At 43.1% G+C, this 13,717-nt stretch overlaps 1 protein-coding gene across 2 annotated transcripts; it reads right to left on the bottom strand.

Moving 5' to 3' along the window:
* Positions 1-3,816: 3,816 nt before the first annotated feature.
* rad9a (RAD9 checkpoint clamp component A) lies at positions 3,817-12,436 on the bottom strand. 2 transcript variants are annotated; one of them, XM_066648669.1, is made up of 11 exons: positions 12,035-12,436; positions 11,380-11,450; positions 11,044-11,166; positions 10,836-10,950; positions 10,502-10,619; positions 10,289-10,395; positions 9,745-9,851; positions 9,525-9,589; positions 9,335-9,442; positions 8,438-8,648; positions 3,817-8,355 (listed from the first exon to the last, which is right to left on the bottom strand). In XM_066648669.1, exons 1-11 carry the CDS (start codon positions 12,066-12,068, stop codon positions 8,239-8,241), a joined length of 1,176 nt encoding a protein of 391 aa, XP_066504766.1. In that variant the 5' UTR covers positions 12,069-12,436; the 3' UTR covers positions 3,817-8,238. The 2 variants fall into 2 exon arrangements, with proteins under 2 accessions (XP_066504766.1, XP_066504767.1); XM_066648670.1 differs by having other exon boundaries at positions 3,819-8,355; positions 10,502-10,601.
* Positions 12,437-13,717: the final 1,281 nt, after the last annotated feature.

Raw genomic sequence — 13,717 nt, 5'->3', positions numbered from 1 at the left:
ATTGTGACATTCGCGCTTTGTGTTCCGATTCTCTGTGAAACATCCATCAGAAATGAGGCAGGTCTGTGGACAAGAAGACACACTCCATAACAAACACATCATGATCTCTGTTACGAACCATCACAGTGGAGTTTGTGAGATGTGTTGAACGCTGGGGTGGAAAGAGACCTCAGACTGTTACTGAAAAAGTGATTCTGCTTCCTCAGACTATGAGCAGCACTTTTATATTAAAGCAATGTGGGAGCAAATCAGGTAAAATCACCACAGTCTGAAAAACATTTCCCAACTTTAGAAACATGAGCCCTTTCCCAGACCTGGATCAATCCTAAACCTGAACGAAATATTAAAATTTTTTTAAAAAGTCAATTACTGTTGACATATTACAGTTCAGTGTGAGATTATGTTAAATGGAACTATTCATTAAAGCTACGTAAGATCATAACTGATCCTTCATTACGCTCTCTTTTGGCGTATGTTTACAAAGTAACAGCCTCTAATTCACTGTGTTATTAAGTATTTTATATCTATTAACTTTAGGGAAATAATTTAGCTTGGCCAGTAGGGGGTGCAGTTTACACACTAACAGACCTCAAACTCCGCCTACGAAAACAACCATTGACTCATGAGCCTCTGAACACTCTTCTGTAAATGGCTCACTACTGAAGTGTAAATGATATGTAAATGAGGTGTATTTGGTGTTAAAATCTCCCTCTTTTTTCCACATCATTCAAAAACTTTTGAAACAGATTTTGTACGTGGGTCAATGCAGTCAGTTTAGATTAAAGACGTGGACCCGGACCTATAATAGGACAAGGACTGTGTTTCCTGGAATAAAAGAGATATCCTGTTTATATTATAGTATTTATTTTATAACTGAGCAAACCCCCTATATCTGCTGTGATCCGCAGTGATGACCCTTGTCCCCAGTTGGTCAGACACCGTGAGATGAAATGGCTGAGCCTCATGAGCCAGTGGGATCTGGTCCTGGAGAAGAAGAACAGCAAGGTGTGTGAGGCAGAGAGAAAGACTTAAGGATTAAGGACTCGGAATAGGCTTAATCCCTTTCTGGAACTGACATGTGACACATTAAAGAATAAACTAACTTCTTTTTAACTCTCTTTGGATCTCAGATAAAAACTCAGTGTCAGAAGGGCATCCCAGCGTCCGTCAGAGCAAAGTGCTGGCCGCTGCTCTGTGGAGCCACGCACCAGAAGGAGAAGAACAAGAAGCTGTATGAGGTGAGTCTGTGAGAGGAAGGGAGTGAGAAATGAGTGAGTTAAACCGCCACTGTGGCCTAAAAGAGTCTTATAAAGGACTTATTTGGTGTGTGTTTCTCTCTGAGACTCTGGACTTAGCCCCTGGTCAGCAGAGCTGGATCGATGTGATTAAGAGAGATACAGACCGACAGTTTCCCTTCCACGAGATGTTCCTGAACAAAGAGAGTCATGGGTAATAGTATCATCCCCTTCTCCGTCGCTCCTCTTCTTTCCTCTGCATTTATAACCTCCATTTGGACAGAACCCTTGGATGTTGTAGATGCTTGTTGTAGAGATGTTCTTTCCTATGAAAACAAACAGACAATAAACAGTGGGTAATACTGAGGTCAGCAAAGATTACTGAGGTAATGTCCATATATTTTACGCAGAGTCAGTAATGTACTCACTGTGATTGTGATGTTGTGTAGTGGTAATGTCAGTGTTGTGACTTGTCAGATTTTATTTATGTGTTCAACAGGACCTGCTGTGGTGTTACGGTGCTGTAATTATATGATCCCATGATGTTGTGATTGTGTGTGTGTGTGTGTGAACAGTCAGCAGGGCCTGTTGCGTGTCCTGAAGGCGTACACTCAGTTCCGGCCCGATGAGGGCTACTGTCAGGCCCAGGGTCCAGTCGCTGCCGTGCTGCTGATGAACATGCCTATCGAGGTAAACATCTACTGTCTACCCCAGCACTGCAGTGACACCGGCATTGGGGTGGTGTGTTAGTGTGTGTTGTGCTGGATCAGACACAGCAGTGTTGCCCACCGACCAATACATCCAGCTGACAGTGTCCTGTGTCACTGATGAAGGACTAGAGGACGATCGACACACATTGTGCAACGACAGATGATCTGCTGTCTCTGACTTTACATCTACAAGGTGGACCAACGAGAGAGGAGTGTCTCACAGAGTGGACAGTTAGTGAACACAGGGTGTAAAAACTCCAGCAGCACTGCTGTGTCTGATTCACTCACACCAGCACATCACACCTGCTCTGTGGGGATCCTGAGCGCTGAAGAACAGGGGAAACAGGGGGTAACAAAGTATGCAGAGCCATAGATGGACTACAGTTTGTTATGATTGTAGAAACAAGATGGTGTTTTAATGTTATGTTAAATGGGTGGGTTCTGGAAACAGTTTGAAACTTATTCTGATTGTTTCTTCTCAGGAAGCGTTCTGGTGTTTGGTGCAGATCAGTGAACACTACCTCCCTGGTTACTACAGCCCCCTGCTGGTAGGGCACTGTTATTACAGGAACATAACACAGGGAACACTGCTCTTCTCTTTGTCATCACTCTCTCTCTCTCTGCAGGAGGGGGTTCTGTTTGATGCCGCTGTTCTCTCAGGAGTCTTAAAAAAGACATGTCCAGCTGCACATAAACACCTGCAGAGTCAGGGGGTGGAGCCTCTCATGTTTGCCACTGATTGGCTGATGTGCCTCTACAGCCGCCACCTGCCCTTCAACACTTTACTCCGAGTCTGGGACCTTTTCTTCTGTTATGGTCAGTTGTTCCTCACATGAGAAACCATGCCTCATAAATTACCTGGGTTAATTAACGGTACTTAAGGCAGTATTAAGTAATAAGACCGTAATAAGCATTAATAAATGATTACAGTCACAGTTAATTACTAATTAGTCTACGTTAGTTCTTGCTAATCATCTTTAATTAATGATTCATTGTGACATTACCTTACCATTCATTAAGGTTTGTTACTGCCTAAGTATCATGAAGGAACGTACCCTTATTCTAAAGTGTTACCCACCGATCCATGTCCTCAGTCAACAACAGTTTATCTCTGGATGTTGTTGGGTGGGGAATCACCGGCCCAAGGGCTGTATACGGCCTCCTGGATATGTTTATTGGCTCTTTTTCTGACTGTGTGGAAACGTCCTGATGAATGACTAATAGAAACGCACCAAAATTACTGGGAAACTTTCCATTGAAGGTTAAGACGGTTTTTTCGTGTTTTAGGTGTGAGGGTGCTGTTCCAGGTCGCTGTGGTGCTGGTCCGGCGCTGTCTGGGTGAAGCTCGGCTCAGGAAGGAGTGCGAGGGCCAGATGGAGACACTGGAGATATTGCGGTCCGTTAGGGGGCGTGTCCAACATGAACAGACCGACGCCTTCATTCAGGAGGTGAGCTGGTACTTTAAGGCTAAAGCTGGACTTTTCACTCTTTCAGCCTGGTGCTGTTGAATAAAGCCTCTGCACGTCTCACACACATTTCCTGGGGAATTCTATTTTCTAGACATTTTTAATGATTTTAATACTTTGATTCTCTTTGTTTTACTTCAAGTGCATGATCTCATTCTCAAAGTCATATCCTGACAGTGACACTATTTATGTTAGGGCTGAACAATTAATCGAAATTGCATTTGAAAGAGTTCAGTTTTCAATTCCCAAGAGTTGCAATTTCACACCCGGGAGGGGGCGCCAGTCCTTCACAGGACAACACACACTCATACACACACACACACACACACACACCTACAGATACTTTTGTGAAAACACACCACACTCCTCACAGACAGTCACCCGGAGGAAACCCACACAGACACAGGGAGAACACACCACACAGACAGTCACCCGGCGGAAACCCACACAGACACAGGGAGAACACATCACACTCCTCACATTGTAACAGAACATGCAGACTCAATATTGGTCAGATACAATACTTTAAGCCCCTTTGGCTGGACACAGGGTACGATTAATTTTAGGAGATGATTTAAAGAGCTAAGGCTGAACAATAATTCAGTATCAATATTTATCACAATATAAAATGTTTCAATAACAACAATATGATTTTTAAACACATTTTCAACATTTCAACATTATTTACAGCATCTGTCACTGACTGATGGTCATTAGAGGGTGCTGTCGTCCGTTCACTGCCCTCAATTTTAAAGTTAAAAATATTAATATTGACAAAGCCAAGAAGTTGTTGTTTGAGGGTGAAGTTGTGTTGCCTTCAGTTCTTGGCAGTTTTTCTGTGGCTTTTTTATTCTTCATTTCGATATCAGAATTACATCGTATCGACCAAACTTAAGAAATATACTGTGATATATATATAATTCTCAAATAAAGAGCAATGGTGCTAACACTGTCCCCATTTTGTCCTGTCAGGTGTGTTCAGTGCCGCTATCCTTTGGAGAGCTCCAGAGACAAACAGAAAAAGAGCTCCAGAGATGGAGGAAAGAGAGGCCAGGTTCGACCTTCGATCCTCGGGGCCGTTGCCACGGATATCTCATGGTGTGGGAGAAATGGAGGGAAAAAGAGAAGGAGAATGAGAAGAAGGAGAAACAGAGCGGGAACCTGACAGTGCCCCTGACTCGTTCGCACTCGTCTCTGTCTCCCGCCATCCTGCGGAAAAAGTGGCGGAAGAGAGGGAGCAAAGTGGAGACGGAGGAGTGGGAGGGAGGAGGGAGGAGGTTCTCACAGGGAGTGAAAGACGAGAGCAGCGATGGAGAGCAGAGGAGGAGGAGTGTGTGCGGTACAGCCGGAGAGATTAAGGCGAACGTGGCATACGAGGCTGGAACACGGTTCCAGAAAGAACACAAAGTCACGGATACGAGTCTTACACAACACAGGCAACTGGACACGTGGTCCAGTTCGGATCTGTCAGATCACAGCGTGCTGGTTTTTGAAGAAGAGGAGAGCGATGGAGGAGACACCACGGCCTCAGCACAAAAACCAGGAGAGAGGGAACATGTACCAAAGCCGACTTTCAGAATGAAAGTGGAGGAAGTTCAAACAGGGACTGAACAAAAGGATGCAGAAGCTACTTGTGATGCACACACACACACAGAGGATGAAATAAAAGAAAGCGAAAGAGACAGAGATGAGAAGGACAAAGAGATGTCATCAGATCAAGAGGAAACACAACTGGAGTCACACACCCTGACGTCTCAGCAAGAAGAAGAGACACAACTGGAGGAAATGGTGGGACACAGCCATGAGGAGGAGAGAAAACTAGAGAGTAAGCAGGAACAGGAATTACAAGAGACCAGCCCTCTGGAAACTGCTGAGGATAACAGAAGGCTAGATGAAGAGGTAACAGACAATAATACTAGTCAACAATATCCACAGCTAGAAGGGTTAAAGGTTAATAGCAGTGAGGAAAATAATAACCCAGTAGAAGAGGAACTAAACATCAGTGAAGAGGAGAATGACAGACAAGTAGAGAGCAGAGAAGGCGAAGAGATAATAGAAGTACACAGAGAAGCTCAAGAAGAGGAAATAAAGCTAGATAGCAGTAAACAGGATGAGGAAATAGAGATACAGACCACAACGCAGGAGGAGAACATTCACCTGGAACTGGACAGCTATGAAAAGGCAGAGCTGAACAGCAATAAACAAGAAAATGAAACTGAGGGCAGTGAGGAACAAACCTGCAGTAAACACAAATACAAACAAGAAGCCAGCAACGATGAAGAAGAAAGAATTAATGTAGTTCACACTGTACGAGACGAGCAAGACACACCTGAAGAGACACAGGAAGACACACAAGAGACAAATAAAGAGCAGCATGTGGATCCCCAAATATCTGAGGAACAAGAGGATTCAGAACTGCGAGTCCATAAGGAAGATGGTGTTCAGGAGGGAGAGCTGGACATGGAGCATGTGGACACTGGACCTGGTGGTGAAAGTACAGAGGGAGAACACACGCAAGAAGGGCACGTGGCTGAAAGAGATCACAGTGAAGCACAGATGACTGATAAACCAGAGGATGGAGAGGAGAGAGACAGCAGTGGTCACACAGTAGATGAAGATATGTCTCAAACTGTGGCAACATCATCTACAACACCCAGTGTAACTCCACAAATGACAGAAACAGAACCATCTAGAATAACTTCTCAGGTCGAAGACCCAAAGTTAGAGGCTGGGATCACAGCAGATGAAGTTGTGTCTCATGAAGCGTTCAACGTCATAAAGACTCAACCAGAGGGAGAACTGGAACATTCAGAAACAGCTGCACCTTCTCAGGAGGTGGGATCAGCACTACACACAGAAGAAAACCCACATTTAGAGGCTGAAAATATGTCACATTCGCCCACCTTGATAAATATTCAACAAGAGGCAGATCCGGAAGCTTCTGGATTTTGTGAGTCTATAGAGGTGGAACACATTCCAGATTTAGAAGTTGATCCCACAGTAGATGAAGACAAAAATGTGCCACACACCGTAGAAATGTCATCTTCAACTTTGACCAACAGGAAAGGAGACACAGAACCAGAAACTCCTGGATCATCAGAGCCTCCAGATGTGGAGCAAATCCCAAATTTAAAAGTGGATCTCACAGTAGATAAAGACAAAGATGTGTCACACACTGTGGAAACATCATCTTCCACTTTGAAATGTCAGGAAGACACAGAACCAGAACCTTCTGGACCGTCAGAGTCTCAGAGCAAAGGTGATCCAACAGTAGATAATGACATGTCTGACACTGTAGATGTGTCATCCTTAACCTTGACAAATAATCAACAAGACACAGAACCAGAGCCTACTGGACCACCAGAGTTTCCTGAGGTGGTGGACTCTCCTCCACAAATAGACAATTGTGTCCCCACTGTTCCTGAAGTCCAACCTGGCAACTCAGAGCCTCAGCCATCATCTGAAGTTGTAGCTGCTAAGGATGAGCCACAGGAAAGTGAAAGTGTTTCAGTGCAGCCGCATACGTCGACAGCCGGAGACCCTCCAAAACCTCCCTCCTCTTCTTCAAACCTTCACCCTCACCTCCGCCTTCGCAGGTCCTCCAGCTCTCAATCCTATCCCACAATCCTCTCAGAGGACACCTTCAGAGACCCACACCAGAGCGACAAGCAAGAACAGACCACAAACACAGACGCTGCGTCTAGCCCAGACCCCTCACAAAAAACACAGCCCCCAGAACCTGCCGCGAAGCCGAAAACCCAGGTCACAAAACCCAAACGCAGAGGACTGTTCCACCGCTTCCGAGGAGAGACGCCTCCAGTCCCTAAAATCCTCATCCAGGACTTCAGCGAGGGCGAGGAGAAGCTCAGCTCCAAAGAGAGGAGGCGGCGCAGGAGGGAGCAGGAGCGCAGGGAGAAGGAAGAGGAGAAGGAGAGGAAGAAAAGGGAAAAAGAGCTGGAAAAGGAGAAGGAAAAAGAGAGGAAAAAGCCTCAGACGAGAGGGAAGAGTTTCCAGGTGCTCAGCAGGAAGAGCGAGGAAAACGAAGTCACTTCTGGAAACAGCAGCTCAAACAGGAACTCTGCGCCACATTCAGAGAGTTATTTCTGAGTGACCACATTTTATCTTTCACCCATGAACACAAACGTTATTGCTGAGGTGTGGTGGTATGTCTTTAAACAGAGTGGTCTGGAGAAAAATGGGACCCAGACTCTGCTTCTTTATTTTAGCGCTGGAGCTACAATGTTCACCTGTGGCCTAAAGGGACCACAGCATTCACACTGAAGTTCTGTTAATGTTTAGTTTACAGAAAGCCACACTCTGTCCTAAACCATATCCACAGGACTTTACCGAAGAGCAGGATGTGGTTTGAGGGTTGAGAGTTGTTTTTGTTATGTATTTACAGTTACAGATTTAGTTGACTAGTGACATCTTATGTTTTGTACTGTTTGTTAGCAGCAGGAGTCAAAGCCCCAGCGCTAAAATACAGCAGCAAAGTTGGGATAATGAACATGTCTCAGGTGGAAAATGATGTGAAACTCATTTTGTGCTGAACCTCTTTCTCAAAGACAGCTCAGTACGGCGGTCTGGGTGTGACGTGCGTTGCTTTAATCACTGATCCAGCCTTAAAAAATATATACATTTCAACTTCAGAGGACAATTAAAGGGAAGGAACACATTCCCCAGATGGATAAAGTATCTGTTCTGTTCTGTTTGTAGAGGAATGTTAGGTACATTTCCTTTTTTTCCATTACACAGCTTTCTCCTCATAAATCCTCTTTCCGACTTTTCTCGCATGTCCTTTCACAGACCTCTCCCATCTGAGGGCAGTTATTCTGTCTCTTTCTCCTCCTCGCTGTCGCTGACGAGGACGTCCTGGCTCTGAATCGTCTGATTGGTCAGCTGAGAGGAATCGGGCAGCACGGAGCCGAAGAAAAGTGAACAGAACTGAAAACAGAAAAAACTCAGTGTGAATAATAACCGGCGAGTATCAGTCAGAGATATTGACCTTATTAATTATGTTTTGTACCTTTTTATTGGGAGGTCTGCCTAGTATATCCTCCTCTTCTTTATCCTCTTCTTCCTCCTGAATGGGAAATTGTGGCCTGTGATTGGCGGAGGAAGGAGGGGGTGGTGAAGTCTCATCAGAAGGTCCGGCGAGTTCGCTGGTCTCCATTGCGATGAGAAACGAGTCCATATCGTCGCTCATGAAATCGTCCGCTGTGGGACGAGTCTGGGGCCTGAGAGAGAATAAAAGACTCAGCTGTTTACACTGACAATAGTGGACAAATAAATAACTTGTAACTTGTAAAAATAAATTGTAAAAATACAATTTGCTGTGGTCTATGAAGTTTTATCACACTTAAATATCACTTACCTTATATAAATAAGCAATTAATTCATTTTTACCATAGAACTTTAACAAACAAAATTCCTGAAAGTGATTATATATTATTTTGTAAAAAACTGATAACCAACACAACAGTGGGATACAACAATGCACCTTTAATGGCCCTTATACCTGGTTCTGTACGTCAAAGATACGAGAATACAAAAATACAAAATACGAGAGTTCTGCACACATTACAGCCAACATATCTGATGTGACTAATGATGTACTTAAAGCAACTCTCAGTAGTATTTTTACTTTAAAATTACAGCTTCAAAATCATTGTGGTGCTCCACTGGGCTGCAATAGGGAGAACAGAGCCTCTGTCGTTGCTACTCTGAGCTCAGCACTGCAGAAACTGCACTATGTATCTTACAGAGGAGGGGAGGAGAGCACCCCACCCCACACATACACACACACCAAGTTCAGGACGAGCCCTTCCTCAGGTCAGAGAGGTGTATTACACCTGAGAAACCCTACATCAGTGAGCAGTGAGTCTCAGATTCAGTAATTAAAATCACAGACGACTGTATTTACCCCTCAGCCTTGTTGTTGTTGTGGTTGCGCTGATGGGAATCCTCAGAAAGAGTGGCCAGTACGAAGTTAGCCTCTAGAACACTGTCCGACACGTTCAGGACCACAGGGCTGAGGATTCAGACACAAAGTTTGAGAAAATTGGTAAAGTGCATTAAGAAGACATTTCCCAGAAATGAATGAATACACTCACCTGCCAGGCTCATCAAAGTGCATCGAGATAGGAAGACCACACGACTCGCCAAACACCAGCAACCCCTGACAGAGAGAAGATTTAAAATTAGGAGCCATGATGCTGACAGAGGACATGAATAATTCAGTTTAGCAGACAAATGAATGGTAGTGTAGCCAGGGTAATTTCCCCAAAAATGTACAGATGCAAATATTGTGTGTGCGTGTGTGTTTCTGCTCACCCTGAACTCTTTGAGGCAGAAGGTGATGCTGTTGTCAGAGCTGACAGCAAAATGATCAAATTCCTCTGAACTCAAACACAACTCAGTCATCATCGCTCGGGCTGGGTCTGATGGAGGACGAAGAGAAAGAGAGCGTGAGAGAGAAGGAAGAAAGAGTCTGATCTGGTGCTTAAGGATTATAAACACCTAAAAACGTGCTGTATTTAACGCCATATCTGCTCATAGGACCACATTCATGGCAAGAAAGGTAGTAAGATGTAATTGATTTACTAATACAGTTTTATTTTTATTTATTTTTGATATGCATGTTCATCATATGTGTTGCTTAAGTTCCGTTACTGACAGAAATTTTAGGAGTGCAGATGCTTTCATATTGCTGAATAAGTCTGTTATGGACTCTGCAGTTAAGATCTGTTGTCTCTCGTGGCCAAAATCAATACAGTCCAACATTAAATGATTTATTTTAAGCTGATTAGGCACGTTGCTTCTCCCTTTACTAGATACAGAACCTCAAACACAAACCCTTGAAAAACTAAAGCACCACCTGCATCATCTTCCACATGGTTCCTGAGCCACACACGTTCACCGCTCACAGAGACGCTCACTTCTTCCAGAGACGGAGGGAAGTGAAGAACTGCGTCCACCCACGCCCTGCAGTCAGAGAGAGAGTGAGATGGACACACTGTGGTTTTAAACTGGTGGGTAGACGCAGAACAGAGGGATAAAGAGACAGAGAGACTGAAGGAGTTGTGCAGACCTGGGCTGAGCTCGAAGCACATTAGCACAGCTGTCTTTATCAAACACTGCCTGTAAACTCTCACAATCCTGAAAGGACAGGTTATGCGTCTTTAAAAGTCCTGAAACAAACACAAGAGCTATAAACCAAAGAAGGAACCGTAAACATATTATAGTAATAGTAAAAGACAATATAAAAATTCAGTAAGCTACTGTGGATATTTTCATGTCTGATAATTGCTCAAGAAAAAAACATTATTAACTATTCTTAACATTCCCTTCACAGACTCCAGTCACCTACCAATGTAGGTGGCTAGTTTAATGAGATCACAGAGAATGAGCTGCTGTGTTTTTACCATGTTTACAGTGCAGCGTGATGGTCAGACGACTCTTCTCACTGTTCAGCTGGATACGACATTTTTCCACAGAGCGCTCCAGAGAGGAGAGAGACCTGAACACTGCCTGCACACTCTGAGACAGACAAAAGGAGACATGGAGGTTTGGTCAGTGTTTTTCTATGGGACCCTGCTGTAACATGAAGGCAGTTCAGAGAGTTGGTTTTACCTTGATGAGCATTTTGCAGCGGAAAGCTTGATTGGGAGGTGTCTGGTACCTCTGGAAAAACAGTGGCGAGAGCAGGAAGCAGGCGAACGCCGATCTGGACGAGTTCACAGCTCGCAGAGTTAGCTGCGGAATAAGAAAACATCCACATTGATCAGCATCGTACCCACTCTCACATGTTGATAATGATATCATACAAGTCATAGTCTTGAAACTTACTGAGAAACTTTCTCAAATATAAAATGTGTTTAAATATTTTAGTGACATAATATAACTCTTTCAGAGTCTGATTAGTCTGTCATGTTAGTGATTATAAAACATTCACACGCAGACACTAACCCCATCTTCCACTGGCTCCAGGTACAGGTCCTCTCCAATCCTTGAAAGGGAGTGTATTGCTTTCGCCAACACTGTAAAAGAACAACAACAACAACAACATGAGACAAACCTTTATATTTAACACAACATAATCCCTGGACAAATGACACACTTTGTTCATTTTGTTCACCTAATAGAAAATAAATGATCTAAACAAATTCTTTACCCCACTGTTTTCATCAGCATCCCACAATGTCTCTCAATTAGTGCACAATATGTATTTATTTCCCTAGTTTGACAACAGTGATACAGTAATTCTAGGCTCTATCTTATTTTCCTCTGACACTGTGTTGTATTTTCTCTCATAATATTATAATTCTCAAAGCTTTTTTGGGCACATTTTGTACATACATTTAAACATGTTAAGAGTCATCTCTGCATTGCACACTACTGTGTACCACATGCCTTTAATTATATTAAGATTCCTGTGAATAATTATCTTATTCAATGTTTATTTGATGTCCTTTTTTACCCTTAAATAAATGTTGTTTTTTTCTAATCTAATCTCTTGGATTCTTGTGTGAGTAAGTAATCATCAAAGCATTTCACTGCTGTCTGTTGTGTGACTGACTTATGTAATTTACAAATAAACTATGATTCGATGTGGATTACTGACCTTTCACATTTCCTCCCGTTGTAACGCAGTCCATTCTGCTGCAGGGGCCAAGCTCAGGGTCAAGGACAGAGGTCCAGATTCATTAGGAGCTCAATAAAGTTTGAGTAAATAACAGCAGAAATGTAATAAAGCAGAAGAAAATGAAGCTTTTAATTCAAGTCTGTTTAAGTCAGAGTCTCGGATCCACGCTGCAGAAGCAGAATTAAGCGGTTAATGAACGCATTCTTCCAGGTTGTAGCGGCTCAAACCCCCGCTGTGATCAGTTAAAACCCTTACTCTCCGGGACAGGCTGCAGGTTCGTGTTAAGACCACCTTAAATCTCCTTAAAACGCCGTTTCTGTCTCAAACCAGAACATTACAAACATCCCACACACAATTCCGCGCTATTCCTGCCTGCACCAATCACAGCGCGCCGCGTCATAAACACGCGACCTGGGCCGAATAAAGTGTAAACAGTAAATACACCAATCAACCAAAACATTAAAACCACCCACTGTCCACTTTTTATTAGCTACAGTGTACACACAGGAGCTCTATGTAGTTCCACAGCTACAGACTGTAGGACATCTGTTACTCTGCATACTTTGTTACTTTCTTAACAAGAAACAAGTTAAGAAAAAGACTCAAAGAACATTGCATGTAAATATAAATGCACTAAAATGTCTAAAAGTATAAAATATAAATTACTAAAATAATTTTTACATTGAAGGCACAGAAGACATTTGTAAAGTATTCTGAAAATGAACTGTTCTGACGCACACTGACTGTCAGTTTATGTACATTTGTGGAATGTATAGGCCTTTTCCCCTGGGGAATAAACTGTTATTAAGTCTGTTAGATTAGGTTTTTTGTAGCTCAGAGAGATGGAGTTTGAACAGGTGCTGACCAGTGCACAGAGAGCTAGAGATATCATCCAGATAAAGCAGAGGGCAGCTGATGGTTTTGAGCAGTGTTTTCTTCTTTTATTGTTTCATGTAAATTATTTGAATCATTTTAATCATGTGTTATTCACAAATCTAAGTAATCTGAATGCACTTTGTGTAATTCCTTTTAATTGTTTTAAATCTCTTTTATATTATTGTTCTTGCTCTTTAATAAACTGCTTTTCACTGTTACGTGTCACTCTGTAAAGCAGTTTAAAATGCCCTTGTGTGTGAAAGGTGCTCCATAAATACATTTGCCTTGCCTTGCCTTGCCTTACCTAAAGATCCTTTGCAGAGACCTCTGCTGTAGAAAGCCACCAGCAGATTTAACACATTCTTAGCAGAGAACACACACCCACACACAATAAGTAATCACACAGACGCGTATACACACACACACACACACACATGCACACACACACGCACACACACACACACACACACACGCACACACACACACACACACACACGCGCACACACACACACACACACACACACACACACACACACACACACAAACAAACAAACCCAAAAGCAAGTGGGGGTCAGGTTCCTTGATAAAGGGCATTTCAGCTTTTTTTTGTTGTTGTTCCTAGAGACTTTATCTGAGAATGTTTGGCTAAAAACCCCATTCCACTTTTTTTTTGTATTGTAGTTTCATATATTCTAAAGCAAATTTATACAGAGGTACAGGTTTGCAGTGACAGTGAAGATAAAGAGAAAGAGAGATGAAGAGATGGCTCTAGAGAACAAGAGATGT

This window comes from Hoplias malabaricus, chromosome 17 (assembly GCF_029633855.1).
Source record: "Hoplias malabaricus isolate fHopMal1 chromosome 17, fHopMal1.hap1, whole genome shotgun sequence".
In the NCBI taxonomy this organism is placed as follows: Eukaryota; Metazoa; Chordata; class Actinopteri; order Characiformes; family Erythrinidae; genus Hoplias; species Hoplias malabaricus.
This window is presented reverse-complemented; position numbering and strand designations above follow the sequence as displayed.